Below are 17543 nucleotides of genomic sequence, written 5' to 3'. Positions count from 1 at the left end.
CCTCAAACGTTTTGCCTGCCTCTGGGCCAGATTATTTTGTAGGAAAACGATGCAGGGAATTCAGGTCTCTCATGGCAGGCCCAGCCCTGGTGCAGCTTGGTAAGTGCAGCACCACTCCAGAGTCAATGTGCAAACAGGTGGTGCTATGTATTCTGGTTTCTGCCATTATATGGTGGGGGGTAGTTGTTTACCTAGGGGGGTTTATTTGAATGTCAGCTTGGTTAAAGTACAGATCCAGCCTGGGCTGTTTCTTTCAGCTTTCTCAGGTTTTGTTGTTCTTGGTCCTTCCATCCTTTAGTGTGTGGGTGTATGCACTATATTCTCAGAATGCATTTGACTTCACTTTTTTTCCTCTATAGGGGTTGAATCCAGGGCTTTCTCACTGAGGTACATGTGCAGTCCTTTTAAAATTACTGTTACTTTAAAAAAAAATTTTAGATGGGTCTTGCTGAGTCACTAGATTCTCAACTTGTGATCCTCCTGGGTCAGCCTCCCAAAGTGCTGGGATTTTTTTCAGCATGGCTTGATATTTGATATTTAGTTTCTGTAGTATGAATGATTTTTTCTGAAAATTTTTTGACCCCTCACAAGAACCATTGTCTCTCTTTTGGGCTATCAAGGAAGTTTTTAAAGGAAGTGTAAGTAGTAAGATACCACATTAGAGTTAAGACGCCATAATTTTTTTTTTTTTGAATTTACACCATTTTTATCATTTTTGGTTTCAATATTTTAAAAAATTTCTTACTTGTGTTATGGCACTGGGGATGGAACCTCATATCTTATACATGCTAGTGAGGCACTTGCTCTACAACTTCAGCTCTCAGATTTGGTTTCAATGTTGACAGTGCTGATCCTTTGATTACTTGATTGCCTTTCTTTCTCTTTTTTTGACTGTTTATCTGACTCTTGCTGTGGCACAGGCAAGTCAGTCTATTATTAGAGGGAGCCCTCCTAGACTTAACTCTGGATTACCTTTTTGAAATTGATCATAGTTCGTAATAACTACTCCTTAAGTGGCCTAATTTCTAGTGAACAAAGAAGTTATCTAAGTGAGCATTTGAAGTGTTTTTGTCTTCATGTACCATACTTTAATGGTTTTCTGTCCTCAGAGCAGGGTTAAATAAACGCTTCTTTAAGTGCTAGATAGTGTTTTGGGATTTTGCTCACTAAAAAGCAAATTGAAGATCTTTAATAGGCATTTATATTCCCATTGAAGTAGTACCATTTTAAAAACGTAAAAGCCAGTCAGGAGTAGTGATATATGCCTGTACTCTTGGTATACTCTGGGAAACTCAGGCACAGGATCACTCTTTGCTGCTGAACCTGAGCAGTTTAACAACTTAGTAAAACTCTGTCTCAAAATAAAAAATAAGAAAAGACCTGGTAATATATCTTGGTGTGAAGGCCCTGGGTTCAATCCCCATTGCCAAAAAAAAAAAAAAAAAAAGTGAAAGCCAGTTACTGCTCCTGGGCTGACAATACAGAAACAGATGGCAACAGATTTCGTGAGGTATGAGCCTTTTGAAATGCTTTATGTTCTCCCAGGCCAAGTAGTACAGACTGGAAGAACAGTTCTTGGTGGCGATTTTGTTTTTTTGATAGCCAATTGAAGTTATTGAAGCAGATTTTTTGAAATTAAATCAATGAATCATATCTGATTCTTTCTGTAATCGTTGTTAGTTAGGGCCGCTTGTCCATACTGGAGGCCAGGACCAAAGCTGAGATCCTGCCAAATTAATTCATAATACTAATAAATAAATGAAAATTACTTTTTATCTTTGACAGATGTGTTTTCATTGGCATAAAAGTTGTAGAAATTGTCAGTTGTTGTAAATATCATGAAAGTTATCATTTGTGTGGAAAGTTTTTGAGGTGACTATTTCGATGGTGATGGTTTTAGTAATTGAGTTTGCTTTTATAAGTTTCTAATCTAGAGGAAAACAGATAAATGAAATTCTGTCCCAGATATGGGGTTGATGCTAAATTAGTGCCTGTGTCCAGGCATGGGCACCGGTATGCTGTCCCTCCTGCGCAGGCACTGCTGGCATTGTCTGTATGTAAGAGTTTGTGGGCTATGCTGGTATGTTTGTTTTAAGAATGTAGGAGGATGGAAAATAATTATAGAGTTGTAGTTCTAAAAGACTCTGTATAGTGTCCAGTTGTATGTTTTCTACATTTTTTCATTGGACCTCCCTTTTGGTTTTGTGTGATTTCATTCTGTTCCCATGGAAGTGTTGATTTGATTTCATGCAGCAGATCAAGCACAGACAGACAGAGGAATTTCTACAGTAGAGGAATATTTTATTTTTGGGACTCATGGTTTTGAATGTATACTACTTATTGCCAGTGTTTGTAGGAAATTTCTTATTCCTCCAGACATGCTTATCCATATCTCAGTGCCAGGTTAGACTGAGTTACTTTTTGGGAGCTTTCTCATTGTTTCTCAGCTTTTATTATTATCACCATTGCATCCTCATCCTATGCAATTTTAATATCATTTATGTATATATAGATAGTATATATTTTTTTCTATTGTGGCCTTTTGGAAGGTCAGAAACCATTTTATATTTATGATTTTTTTTTTTTTTAACTCTGAAGAATCAGTTTTCATCCCTTTTGACAATGATCCTATGTTTGAGGAAAATAGTGTTTTGGTCTTGAACTGAAGTTAGACACCATTATTTTTGTTCCATGATGTTTACCATTTTTACTATCTGTGTTTCTTGGGTCATTAGAACAAGCTTTATTTAGTGGTTGAATGTATTCTGAAATTATATTTTTCAATTTTTCATTAAAAAGAACTGTACTGGTACCAAGTGATTTTTTTTTTTCCCCTCCAGGATAATGTTGTATGCCAAATTCACAAAGTATACTTTGTTTTCATTCGGTTTTGTTTTTGTATTCTTTTACAGTTTGAAAAAATGCAAATTTTTCTTGTTCCTACTCCCTCCTACATTTGAGTTTGGTTTGTTATGAATTGATTATGATTATTTTTGAACTAATAATCTTTTCAGATCACACAGAGCTTTCAGGATTGTTGTGAGTTCAGATGTGTTTTGAACTTCATAACCTCAAAGGTGGTCATTCCCTCCCTCCCACTAGGGAGAGAAAGCAAACTCCAACAGTTTTCTTCCTAGTATTCTTAAGTTTCACTGCCAGTCTCTAAAAATCTAGCAGTTCATGCTCTTGAGGCCACTTCCGGGTTCCAGGCTTGTCGTGGTTTATGTTGTTGTATTTTATCACAGACTAATAAAAATGCAGGAGAGAATGGAGACTGTGTGTGCACATTTATGTGCCTTACATGTATTCATTAGCTAACTTGGTATTTTTGAGGAAAATGTAATTTAAAAACCAATCTATTCCATACATGGTTGGTCCACATTGAATGGTTTAGTGCCAAGTAGGGGTTAAGAATAAAATATTCTATATGTCAGGAATCTTAATTAGTTTTTGAAATCCTTTGGGTAAATCGCTCAACCTATTCCTCCCCAAACTTCAAGTGTGATTGAAGAGTCTTTCTAAGGTGTAAAGATTCCATGGGACCTTGCATTTTGTCCTTTGGCATCTAGTAAGAATATCAGCGCTGAGTAGTAGAGTGCCTTCCATTTGCCAGTCACTGTTTTAAGGAATGGGGAGATATTAATTAATAGTTTTTATCTTTTGAAGATGACAAATAATTATAATAATGTGTCAGAATTATGGGAATATGCAGCATGTGTGTCTCAGTTGTTTCTCAGAGGAAATAGCATTTAAACACAGGCCTGAAGGAATTTCAGGGATTCTCTCTGAGAAGAGGGGTGGGGAGATGTATTTTGGACTGAGCAGCATGTGTAAATATATGGAGATGAGTCTTGTGAGCCCGTTGAGTTTGGCAATGTAGTGTAAAGGAGAGAGAGTCTCCAGATGGAGGTATTTCCAGTGTGTTCCATATAGCATATCACATCAAAATCTACTAAGAAGTCAGTTGATACCTAGATGGATGGACCTTGAGACCATAATCATAAGTGAAATAAATCACACACACATGTGTAAATATTCCATTATCTCTCTAGTGTGAGAAACTGAAAATGTAAATAAGAACATAAATGTACACGATACTGTGAAACAGGAAGAAACTCTTCAAAAAGGAAATGGGAAATAGGGAAGGGAGAGAAAGGAAGTAAAAGAAAGAAAAAAATGAGAAAAGGGTAAAATGAAAATCAAGCATCGTGAACGGGTTGGGGAGTGAGGGTTGAAAAGAGGGATGAGAAGGGCGAAAAGCCGAGCAATCGAGATATATCATATACAGATACAAATTCCTTATGATGAATGTGGTCATTGTGGATTCCTAAATTGTACTAATAAACTTAAATTTAAAAAGATTCAAGAATCATTTTAGGGGGCTGGGGGTGTAGCTCAGAGTTCAGAGCACTTGACTGTGTAAGCAAGGAGTAGGTTCAATTCCTGGCACCACAAAAGCATCACTTTAATATGCCTTTATATTTTGATAATCATAACAACCTCTGCATGCATTTAATTACAGGCAAGAGAATTTTAGTAGTATTTAGTGATTTTTTTTCAGGATTGCAGACCCCTTGCAGTAGTTCTGCAGCCCATAGCTTAGAAACAATGAGCTTAACTTTACTAATTTTTGTTTATTATTGTGAAGGATAAAAGCCTATATAACCAGTTGTATTTGTTATGTTTTAGTCACATATAGAATATTTTCTTAGGATCCTGGGCAGTGAAATATGGTAAGGTACTGATGGTGTGCTGGATGGCAGAGGAAAGACCACTGTGTGTTTCAGCAGCAAGGAACATCTTTCAGCACTGTTTGTGTGCCCCTGCCCCATCTTCCAAGTGACGACTGATGAGCCCAGGCACTCCGCTCTGCTTTGAAATTCTGATAAATGATCCCAGACTGTAAACTGGAAGATAAGGGCGTTTGCAAAGTTCTTGTGTCAATAAAGCTGCTTTCCCATTGCAGTGGTTCCTGACTTCATAGTCCCCAGTGAAGAGGAATGATACTGTCACTGAACAGTGTTCACACCCATAATCACACTTAACTTCTCCCTGGTTTGGATTTATTTGTGTGTGTGTGTGTGTGTGTGTGTGTGTGTGTATTGCTTTATTCATAGAAGCATAGGAAAACCTGAACACATGCAGCTCCAGAAGACAGTTCCCAGCCTCACAATTCCCCGTGAGGTCTTTTTCCTGTGGGAAACTTTCAATTTGGAAGCGTTCAGCCTAATGTGGGAACCAAGATTAACATTTTCTGAAATACTTCCACAAGAAAAGCAGAAATGTTCTGTCCAGGAAGCTGAATTTACATAGTAGAAAAATGGGCTGTCCCACAGTATTTGGTATTCTTTGTGTATTAGTAGTGATAAAAAGTTTTTTTTGTGTGTGTGTGTGTGTGTGTGTGAAGGAGAGAGAGAGATTGGTTTGTCTACTTGTCTTTGTTTCCTTTACATAAAACTAACAAGGCCCTAGAAAGTGTTTTACTGCAAACAGTGGAGTTCTGAGCCCTATTCTATATATGCCAATACTTGGTTACTTCTTTTTGTTTTTTCTTCTTGCTGAGTAAGCTATAATGTTTCCTTTTTATTTCTTTTTTTCAGAGGAAGGGAGTAGGAGGTGAGAGTGGGAGTGAAGAAGTCAACATGACTGAGCTTCTTTTTCTTCCCCTCTTTACCAGGAAGATAACTGGAAATCTTTGTGTTTTGTTATGTTATTTTTGTTTTAAAACAAAGTCAGTAACTAGTATAACCCAGTAAGTTAGCTTTACATAGAGTTACAGAATTAAAAGATTGAGAGGCTGATGGGCCATGGGACTGGAAATGCCAGGACGCGAGGATAATGGGATTTGTCCTGTGGGTTGGGTCTAAAATGCCATCCTAGGCTTCGGGGGCCTGATTCTGTAGGTTCTGGGGCCCCTAGAAGTTTGCAGCTAGAGTCTTGGGATTTGAAAGTTACATAGGAACTTTCACTGGTTACAGCTAGCTTTGGCTGTTAGCAGTTATTTTTATCTACTTTAACAGGGGGGATGGGGGAAGGGGCAGGAAACCAAACTGGCATTCTGGTCACAGGAAAGAACAGGCTGATTTGGGGCCTTTTAGACTGCAGACCTTTGTTACGGACCGATGCTTAATTTGGTTTCTGGATTTTGTTAGTTTTTTTCCCCTGCTCTTACCTCATTTACCTTAACGACAGCTTCCCCCCCTCTGGAGCTCAGCTAGGGCAGGCTGCCACTGAGGATTGGGGGGCTGAGAGGCCCAGAGCAAGAAGAAAGTGGGTTGAAAGCAGAGTTCTGTTTAAAGAATTTTCTGCTGGAAACCAGCCCAGAGGGAGTAAAGAGAAGCTTTAATGAGGAGCAGCTGCAGGGCCGACACAACCCACATGAGACATTTTTTTCCCCTCCATTCCACATTCTGTGTAGTTTTTTAAAAATCATGATTTTGAAATAGCTGTTTTGTGAAGCACGCCTGTCTTTTTCTTCTTGTATGTAGTGGGATTTTGCTTTTTTTTTTTTTTTTTTAATAGTCAAATCCTCACTGAAAAACTACCAAAAGGGCGGGGGCAACAAAACAAAACAAAACAAAACAAAGCAAAAAACAACCCACTACAAGCAGAGCAGAGGCAAAGCCTTGGATACGATTTGGGCTTGCCCTGCTGCTACAGAGCACTCCATGCAGAAAATAAGGAGTAAGAACGCTGGCTTTTATTTGGAAAAGGGGCTCATTTCCTGCTCAGACTTAAGTCATCTTGGAGCTGACACAAGCTGCTACACTGTTTTAAGCTTTTCTCTACACGAGTGGCTATTCATTTAGGAAACTTGAAAGAACAAATTTCTTTGTCCTCTATTACTAGGGAGAATGATCCTGAACTGCAGCCATTGCCAGATAGGATGGAATTGCCAGTCACATCCCAGCTTTCTTGAAATCTGTAAAGTGCTACATGTGAACTAATCCAAGGTGCTGGTGACATGTGAGAATTAGGGTCTGGTTTTCATCTGTTTCAGTGGGGGGTGTGTGTGTGTGTGTGTGTGTGTGTGTATGTATGTGTGTAGGTATCTTTGCAAATGGAATATTTTCTAGCTCTATGAGAAAAACATATTACTTCTTGTGTGTAATTGAATGAAAAGGTAAACTTACTGCATCAAAAATGGCAGACGTTCAAAAGTCATGAGTGTATCAGAATGAGCCTCACAAGGAGTTGTATCAGTTAATGGAATTATTTTATAGGGAAAAATTTTTACCCCATACTGCTCCTACATTCCCATTCTCACCTGTGAACGATGTTCTTTCAGGATTCCAAAACTAAGGAAGAGGGTTGAGTAGAGGGAAATTGCAGAGAATAATTAAGTGACTGATAAATTCCCCACAGGAGGGAGGCATGACATTCATATAGTTTTGGGAACAAAAGGTAGTTGTTAGATTTATTCGATTATGTTTTGAAAACCTTTTTTATGGCTCTTTGTTTCAAGCAGTAGACAGTTTTTCAAACTTTATACCAGTAACTTAGTGAAGTTATAAATGTAAGAGGGAACTTGTGTATGTATCTAGTCATATTTTCAGCCTTTAACCGAGCTTAGCTTGAGTTATATCAAGCAGAGAGCTATTTAAGCTTTTGTTTTCAGGCAGAGTATCACTTGTCACTTCCATTTGAAGGTATGTGGTATCCTTGTCCTGTAGTTGAGCAGGGATATGTGATGCTGAGAGCCCTCATGCCTTAGGAAACAGAGGCCCTTAATTTCTAGCTGCCTCACTTGCCCATCACTCTCCTGTTGTTCCATGTCCATAATTCAGCTTCTTGGGCATGAAGGATAATCCTGTACCACTGCAGTCTGATTTGGCCAGTGTTCCACCAGACAAACCACAGTGTAGAGTTGGAAGGGGATTTTCTAGCAGATTTGGATTGAGAGACTTACTGTCCATCATATGAAATTGAGTCTGCTTTGGAACCACTGGCTTAGTAGCATGTGATACTGAGGGAACCTGCATAGGGCCTTAACACATGGTCTTCCCCTCAGAAACTGTCTAAATGGAGCTTCAGAAACAGACAGTGACTGAAGTGAAGCAGAACTAGTGGTTGGAAACAGTGATAAGGCGGGATCAGAGATAGACGGAGGAGTTTGGAGGAGACTGACTGAAGGGCATGTAGATCTTGAGCAGATACTTGAAAGAAGTATGGAAGAAAGGCAATAAATAGAAAACATCAGATGGGAAGTGTGCTGTTTCTCATTGGAATTCAAAAGATTTTTTTTGAAATAGGTGTCAGCTGACAAAATTGTGGAGATGATCTGGAGTGTTTGGTTTAGGATGGATAAATGGTAGGAGTGGGGCAGGTAAAGTAAGAGATTCTCAAGAAGCGTGCTAGTTTCCAGGTGGAAGAATGCATGAGCAAAATTCTGTGTAAGAAGGATTAGTGGTAGTGTTTCAACTAGGAATTCCCAGGCTGTCCCTACAGAGAGGGGTGGATAGAGTGCTGGTGCAGTGAGGATGATGTTGCTGACTGTCTTTGGGGAAGTCTCAGTAGCATGGTTTCATTTAGTGCTGTTTTATTAGAGTTCTAGGTGAAGGTAGGGATAAATTTGTAGATGATGCAAAGCTAGGGGAATTTACTAACTTCACAAATGGAGGTCATTTAGCTTTGATGTCTTCGATCCTGCAATGAGGGTTCAGACCTGTTGCCTTCAGAGATGAGGGTGCAGCCTGAGTAGATGGATATAGTGTTGTTGTATTTTTTTTTTTTTTATGGGTACTGGGGTACTGACCTCACAACCGCCTGCTTGCAAGGTAAGTGCTTATGCCGCTGAGCTAAATCCCCAGCCCCTAGATGGATATAGTGTAAAAGTTATCTTAATCAGTGACCCTTGGGATAAAGATTCTTCATGTGACAGTTTTTTTTTTTTTGTTGTTGTTGTTGTTGTTTTTTCCTTTTTATCAGTACCGGGGATCAACTCAGGACGGCCTGCTTGTACTGAATTTTTTTTTTTTTTTTTCTTTTTCATTTTTATCGGTACCAGGGATCGAACTCACGACCGCCTGCTTGCAAGGCAGGTGCTTATGCCGCTGAGCTAAATCCCCAGCCCCAAATATTTTTCTACTGAATTTTTTTTTTTTCTTTTTCATTTTTATCGGTAGGACGGCCTGCTTGTAAGGCAGGTGCTTATGCCTTCTGAACTAAACCCCTAGCCCCTATGTGACAGTTTTAGATGAACAAATGACAGTTCAAATTATGAAACATTTGACTGTAGGATGAGAAAAATGTGCCAAAATGTAATTCATGTGGAGAAGATTCAGAGCTGTTTAGCTGCACAATGTTTTGTGGTTTCTAAGAAAGTAAATGCAATGCTTCGACAGTACGTATACTAAGAAAGGTTGAGATCGTAGAAGCATAGTATTCGTATCAGGAGAGAGTGGTCCAGTTCTGTGCTGCCTAGGTGAGAACATGAGGGTTGGGTCTTTTCCTGGTTGGACCCCACGTTTAAGGGTTTTCTGGATGAACTGGAATCCTCTATAGCTGTAAAATGTTTAGCAGGTATAGATATGTAATTAATGCTTAAAAATGTTGGTCATTGCGATTGTCATTATTGTTGATGTTTTAAGTGAAGATACACTAAAAAGGTGAGGAAGTTTGGAAATAATTTTATACTGAAGAATAATTTTATGCTGAGTAGTAGTCCCAAAGCACCAAATCCTGGGGAAAAAAGAGAGTCTACAAACATGTCTTTAGAGTCTTTTTTTTTTCTTTATGTGTTTGTGTTTTGAGACAGGGTCTCACTGTGTAATTCAGACTGATTTTGAACTCACTATATAGCCTAGGCTGGTCTCAAACTTGTGGCAATCCTCCTGCCTTAGCCTCCCTAGTGCTTGGATTACATAGGTGGAAATTATAGAAAAGCAGGTTTTTTTTTCCAAGTTGTGTCACACAATAAAATGCACCCTTTTAAAATGTGTAATTTAGCTGTTTTAGTATGAAGTTGCAGGAGTACTACTGTTACCTAATTTGAAAACATTTTCATAAAAACTCTGTCCCTTAGAAGTTACATTTCCCCCTCTCCTTTGCCCTTGCCAATGCTAATCTATTTTCTGTTTATGAATTTACTGATTTTGGACACTTGAATCATGCATAATAGTCTCTTATGAATGGTTTCTTTCACTTAGCATCATGTTTTTAAGATAGCTCCACACTGTAGCAAGTGTCAGAACTTTGTTACCTTTTATGACTGGAGATTTCATTGCATTTTATTTATCCATTCATCAGCTGATGGACATTTGGATTATTTGCCCATTTTAGCTATTATGAGTCACACCATCAATGTACTTTTGTGGACGTATATTTTTAGTTATCTTGTGTATATGCCCAGGAGAAACAGCATAATTTTAAGACTTAAGAAAGAGATTTCTGACAATTGAAAGGTTGAAGATTGTTTTGTTGAAGAACTGATTTGGTATAGGAGCTTACTTAACAAATCCATGATATTTACTGCTTGCTAGATAGTATTCTAAGTGCTTTAAATGATTTGAAAACTCTATAAGGATATAATTACTAATTCTGTTGTACCATAGTGAGGTTTAGTACTTTGTCCAGGATTATCCATTGCGCAGATACTGTGAATGATGGAACTGGGGTGGAAGCGCAGGTGGTCTGTTGTAAAGTATGTGCCCATAATAGCAGGAGTAATAACAGTATCTTCAGACACTTAACTAAATTCTGTAAGTGAGGTTCTGTGCTGCATGTTGGTTTTCAAGCAAAGACCCGTGATTCTCTTTTAGGAATGCTTTAGAAATGATTATTTCATTGGACAGAAATTTCCTTTGGGTGCATTGAATCCTCAGGTCCTTTTACTCCAAAGATAGTTGAGAGTGTAGGAGAGCCAGAAAGAAGATGTCTGGCCCGAGGCTTTTAAAGTGATTGGAACTTAACATCAAAAAAGGGAACTGATACCTTTTAACTCTTTTGGAAAGTTAATAAAAGGGGAATACCTGGGCCAAATGTAATTTTGATTTTTAGTTGTTTGAAAACTCTTCATACTGATTTCCGTAATGCTTGTGCTAGCGTATATTCTCACCAGTGTAGAAGAGTTCCTTATTTCCCCACAGCCTCATCAGCAGTTTATTATTTGATTTCTTGATGGTAGTCATTCCTTCTGGGGTAGGGTGGAATCTTAGCATTGTTTTAATTTGCATTTCTTGAATGGCCCACAATGTCGAATGTTTCTTCATGTAATTTTTGGCCATTTGTATATCTTTTGGGAAGTGTCTGCTTGCTTTACTTGTCCATTGTTTGCTTGGGTCTTTTATTTTGGAATTCTTAATTTTTTGAGTTCTTTATATATTCTAGATATTTGTCTTCTGTTCAAGGAATAGCTTGTAGTTTATCTGTACTCTGTTGCATGTTTCTTGTGCAGTTGCTTTTTAATTTGATATGATTCCATTTGTTGATTCTTGGTATGTTTCTTATATTACAGTGATATGTACATACATGTTTATTGTAGCACAGTTCATAACAGCTAAATCTTGAAAGTGTCCTGTGTGTCCATCAACAGATGAATGCATAAAGAAAATGGAATATTTACAGACAGTGGTATACTACTTTGCTGAAAGAAGGGTAAACTTAAGTCATTTGTGGGCAAATGGATACACCTTGAGACCATAATATTAAGTGAAATAAATTGTACAAATGAGCTTAAATATAACATGGTTTCTCTTATGTAAGAAACCCAAGAGGAGCAAAATAAATAGATAGATAGCTTCTTCTCAAATGGGAAGGGGGGATCAAGAGGTAGGGGAGGGGCAAGTACAGGAGGAGAAGGGGATGACAAAGAATTAGGATGTGTGTATCAACCCCATGCAAGGAATGTAAATACAGACGTGTACTAATAAGAAAAGAAATTGTGTACATGAATGGTACTGTAGGAATTCAGTTAACAAAACTTGTCAGAACACAGTAATAAATTATATATAACTTAAAGGGATTAACTAAAAGTAGCTTTAAATTGTGAGTAGAATCTTTAGAAAATTGGAGGAATTAAAGTTTCATGGGAAAATGATCTCTTTCCAAATGTTTAGTTTCAAGTATTGGCAGAACATACTAAGTTTGATAGATGGCTTCTAGAAAACTAAACATATGGAGCCAAAACAGTGTATTTTGTGTCTGTTACATTTAGGGTGGTGTTTAAAATCAAGCAGATACCTACAGCAGTAACACCAAATGGATAGGAGAGAAGTGCAGTGCGGTCCAGACTTACACTGCAAGGTGACTTCAACTAGTGGGAAAGAAGAGGAGTCAGTAATGTAGACCAAGACTCTACCAGGCGTGGAGATAAACAGAGTCACAGAAGTCAGGGGAAGGAAGATGGAGATGACTCACGGAGTGTCAGCAGTACCTCCTGTAGGAGAGGGAATTTCCTGATGGTGAAATCTCAGATGAGAATACTGAATATGACAGGGGGAAAGTCCTGTTCTTAGAGTGTAATTTCTAGGCAATGAAGTGAAAGTCATGCCATGGGAGTCAAGTAAGAAGTAGATGGAGAGGAAGGAGAAAACACCTGTAAAAGTAGTCACAGAAGCTTGTTTGTAAATGAAAAAGATTTGGAAAGGGAAGTGGGACTCAGTGAAAAAGGTAAATTAAAAGAGATGTTTAAAGATAAAAGTAAAAAATCAGCTGATAGCTTTCTAGAGCATTTTAAATAGAAAATCAAGCCTTTATTTCAACAGGTCTAGTTTTGCAGGAATAGAAGATGTAATGCTGTAGGTGGCTTTAGATAAGTGTGTCTGTTATACCATCGTATGTCAGTATTGTCTCATGTAGAATAAAGCCCTAAATCTTTTGTAGAATGGCCTAAATAGGCCCCACATGATCCACATCAGTTAGTGTCTCACTATTTTCTGTGGCTCTTTTATTCTTTGGCATAGTAATAGAGCTAGGTCCCTGGGTTTCCTTGCCATGCTTGAATTTGGCAGGACTGCTCTGTCTTGGGGCCTGTACATTTAGTGTTCCTTCTTCCTGGAACGCATTTCCCTACCTACATGGTGAATCCTCCACTTTACTCAAATCTTGTCTCAAGTGTTGCTTTCTCAGTGATGCCTTCTTTGATTTTCTATTTATAACTGAAATCCTTATCTCTTCCCAGTGCCTTATCCCCAACCTTGTCTCTTTTTCTTTATAACATTTCTTCCCTCTAACGTATTTTGTCTTTGTGTACTCCTACTGGAATGTAAACTCCGTTAGTGCAAGGGTTTTCACAGTGTAGTTGTTCCTCAGTTCCTGTGGGGAATTGGTTCCAGGACCCTCCGCAGATAACCAAAATCTGTGGGTGCTCAAGTTGTATACACATACAATCTCTAGGTTACTTGTAATGCCTAAATACAGCTTAAATACTATGCACAGAGTTGTTACATTGTTAGGGAATAGTAACCGAAGACCTGAACATATTCAGTACAGACTCTTTTTGTTTTCTGATCATTTTTGATCTGGTTGCTTGATTCAGTGGGTGTGGAACCTATGTATACAGATAGCTGTTAGCCGGCTGGCAAGTAGGAGCCATTTACTAAGTTTGTTGCAAGAATGAATGAATATTACGAGTTTAATCTACTTTGCGGAAACCATCATCATCATCACTACCATCATTGTTAATAAGCATAATGAACATAATTAATAGATTCCATATATTCTCTGCTCGGGCTGGCAGACTTTTTTCATTTTTTGCCAGAAGGTAAATATTTTTGCGAGCCATGTGGTCTCACTGCAGTTACTCCACTCTGCTGTTGTAGTGCAAAAACAGCCACGGATCATTTGTAAACGGACGAGCATGGCTGCGTTCCAGTAGGACTATTTATGGACGCTGAAATTTGAGTTTTACATAATTTCCAAATGCCACAAAGTATTATTCTTTTTATTTTTTCTTCAACCATTTAATAATGTAGAAATCATTCTTGGTTTGATAAACCAAGAAAATGGGCTAAGAAAATGGGCAGTGGGCCAAATTAGACTGGTAATGTATAGTTGGTCAGTCCCCATCCCCCGCTTTTTGGGACAGGATCTTGCTATGTAATTCAGGCTGGCCCTGAGCTCACTTTGCAGCCCAGGCTGGTCTTAAACTCACAACAGTCCTCCTGCTTTCGCCTCCTAAATGCTGTAGTCTCTACTTTTATTGATTTCTTAAATATATCTTAGTTGAAAGTTGTTTTTCCATACTTGGTAGGGAGTAGCAATGTGTATTAAGCTTTCAAAACAGGTAATTCAGAAATTCTTCTGTTTAGTTCCAGAAACTTCAGTGTTGTTCCAATTGTGTTGTCCTGGGAACTTTGCGTTTGTGATGTTAATGTTTAAATGAGTTTGCATTCTTTTAGCAGATGCCACACGATGTGTTGGGAGTGGTGTAGCAAAGCTGGTTAGCGCCCACCCAAGTTTAGAACGTTGGCATTATTTACAGCATGAATAATTCCCATATGGGGGAATCAAGAATCAACAGCCAGGCCCAATGCCCAGAGGATTGTCATTGTGAATGAGAATTGTGTTTCAATTTGTAACGTCATCCATAACATATTTCCTGAAAAAACTGCAGGTGCTTTTAATAATGTAACAGGGTTAATTTTAGCTGTGCCATTTTGATATTCTTTGCTCCTCTAAGACAAAAAAAAGCAAAAATAAGAGCAAAAATTAAAAAAACTCAAACAGAAAAAAATCAATTATTAAATCAAAGTGTGATTTAGATATGTTTTCCTCAGTAAGCACAAAGAGAAAAATATTTCCATTTGCAAGTTTTTATTACTCACAAGGTTTTTTATGTGCTTGATTTTGTTCAAGCACAGTAGTCCTATCATGTGGCTAGCCTCTGTAACTGTTTAAAGTGTGAAAGAACTGACAGTCAGTGGTAGTTAAGTAATTGCCCAAGATGTAGTACCAGGGTTCCTGACCAGACCTCTGAGCTTCAGAGGCGTAGACTTCTTTCTCACTGTCAGCTTCAGCCAGTTGAGTGCTATAAACTCTGTTCATTGTCTCTTCCTCTCTTGCATGGTCTGTTTATTCATCATGATGTCTAGAGACCTTGCTGCTTCAGGGTGCTGGCACTGGGAAGGGAGGGGGAGGCTGTGGCTGGTCCAACTCTGTTTTTTCCCTTAGCCATTTTAATCTCCTGTGTGATTCTTCTAGCATGTTCTTGTCTTGGTCTGCTGGTAACTAGCTTTCCTTCTTTTCTCTATAAATTTGATCCTTGAAGACCTCACCTGATCAATCAACAACTAATGAAATATCTTGATTGTGATTGGCAAAGAAAGGAAAGAATCCAATTTGACCCCAGTGCTTCAGGTCTGAGAGATTAGGAGCTAGTTTGGAGGGAGCAGATTTAGTTTGTTTTAAATGTGATGTTGTTGAGGTAATGGTGGAACAGCATTGTAGATCCAGTCTTCTATCCAACAAAAAGTAAAATGGTGAAATAGGATGAACCAAGAATCTGGGACTCCAATGAAGTAGCAAAATTTATAGTTAGAAGCAAAGTCTTTGTGTTCCTTTTAAATACTTCTTAGGATTGCAGTTTAAGCAGCTTCACTGTGAGAATAGAGACTTCTCAAGCAATTTTGAAGCTGTTTATAGAAAATTGTTCTAAATATTACCCATAATTTGGGAAGGTTGTGCTTCTTTTGAATTATAAAAAATTTCTTCAGTGCCTCAATGTGGAACATATTATAGGATGTTATTCTTGAACTATTTCCCTTCTTCACTTTGGTGTTATTATAGTACCTTTGATATTTTATGTTATTTTAATTACATTTTGTGCCTTTGCATTTGCTTAAAAAACTGCCACATATATATTAACAAATATACTAGTATGTTCCTTGGACTTTTTCCTGTTCCTTTACCTCCTTCCCCTTTCTGTTACAGGGTCAACCATCTGGTTGTAGCCCAAAAAACTGTGAATAGCCAAACCAGTGTTTCAGTGGAAACAAGAGAAAGAAGAACTTACTATTTCTTGATACTTACTTGAGAAATAGCACATAATGTTTTATATATTTTAAATTGGAGAGATAAGAGGGTTGGCCAAGTCCATGCATGGTCATGTAAACACCTTAATCCCATCACATGCTTTAGTCAGAATGAGAAAGCTAATGAATTTAAGCAGAGCATAAACATTGCTTTCCAAAAGGGTGCTGTTATACCATTCCATTATACCTATGAGAACAAGCTATGTGTACTTTGCCTTTGAGTAAGGGTCGTGCTAACTAGAATTGCTGACCTTGCAGAATAGTTCACTTAGCAAGACTCAGAAAGACTCAAAAATAAGTGGTTAAGTTTTCTAAGTACTCATTTTTCAGTTGTAAGGGGGTCTTACAGATCATACCTTAAAGTTCTTGATTCATAGCTTACTGTGTTCTGAATATACTGCATTGTTTTCCTATAAGGTATTGGCCTTACAAAAAAGAGTTTTAATGGACTCCTCTATTTTTCCATACAGATGTCCAGAAGGCTTCTTGGGAGAATATTGTCAACATCGAGATCCCTGTGAGAAGAATCGTTGCCAGAATGGTGGGACCTGTGTGGCCCAGGCCATGTTGGGGAGAGCTACCTGCCGGTGTGCTCTGGGGTTCACAGGGGAGGACTGCCAGTACTCAACCTCTCATCCCTGCTTTGTGAATCCTCCCTGCCAGAATGGAGGCACCTGCCACATGCTCAGCTGGGATACCTATGAGTGTACCTGCCAAGTAGGGTTTACAGGTAACAAAGGGGACTCATACCTATACTTTTCCCTCTCAGCAGGTATCTTTATTTTGAATCTTTGCATTTCAGAGTTCGGTTTGAAAGGGTCCTCCAACTCTGTTGCATGTTTAACATTATGATAAGAAATGGGAATACTCTGGACAATTATCTCCAAGCTTCTTTTAAGAGTTTTAAGAGACTGGGAAGGAGGACAAAAAAAAATTCCAGTAAAATACTTGACTATACTTAAAAAACTTAAGTATATACTACATGTGTATGACCTCAGGATTGCAGGTCAGAATTAATTCACTAAGGGAAATACACTGTCACTAGGAGAAATGCTATTGATGCTGTTGATTTTTCACTTCTTTGAAAATCTTCTTGAGATACTCAGGGCACATTGACTTTGCTGGTTTTCTGAACTCTTGATCGTTCCTCTTTTACTCTGCATTGCCTTGTCTTTATCCATTCGGTGTTTGTGTTCCCTGGAACAGTTTTGAGTAGTGTTAGTTCTCCCTGGGGAAATCTCACTGTCATCAGTTGCTTGATTATCTCTACCAGTTGCCAATCCCTCTCACGCTCATGCAGATGAATCCACGCCAGACACCAGGCTCATTCTTCTGACTGCCTGCTAAACATTGTCCTTCAAGCTTCTATAAGCATCTCATCTATAACATGTTGATATAAGTGGGGGACACAAGTGTGCAGTTCATACCCCCAGAGCACAAGCTCCTCTTCCCTGGTCTTACCCCTTTCCAAGTCAGTTATCAATCCTGTCTTTAAATTGCATGCAACGTGTCTACTCCTCTCCGTTTTCTCTGCTAGCTGTATAGCTGAGGGCCATGGGACCTCTTCACTGG

The 17543-nt window shown here is 38.4% G+C and overlaps 1 protein-coding gene across 7 annotated transcripts in view; it reads left to right on the top strand.

Moving 5' to 3' along the window:
• The window catches only part of Notch2 (notch receptor 2), a 170372-nt gene that overhangs the window by 75959 nt on the left and 76870 nt on the right, over nt 1–17543 (top strand). For all 7 annotated transcript variants that reach the window (XM_063256533.1, XM_063256525.1, XM_063256512.1 and 4 more), the window contains one exon: nt 16442–16701. In XM_063256533.1, the coding sequence (XP_063112603.1) occupies nt 16536–16701 (166 nt within the window). In that variant the 5' untranslated portion in view covers nt 16442–16535. The remainder of the gene's footprint in view (nt 1–16441; nt 16702–17543) is intronic.

This window comes from Cavia porcellus, unplaced genomic scaffold (genome assembly GCF_034190915.1).
Source record: "Cavia porcellus strain 051 isolate PalLab524CR breed Dunkin Hartley unplaced genomic scaffold, mCavPor4.1 scaffold_1, whole genome shotgun sequence".
In the NCBI taxonomy this organism is placed as follows: Eukaryota; Metazoa; Chordata; class Mammalia; order Rodentia; family Caviidae; genus Cavia; species Cavia porcellus.
Note: the sequence above shows the minus strand (reverse complement) of the source record. Positions and strands in the feature narration are given on the sequence as shown.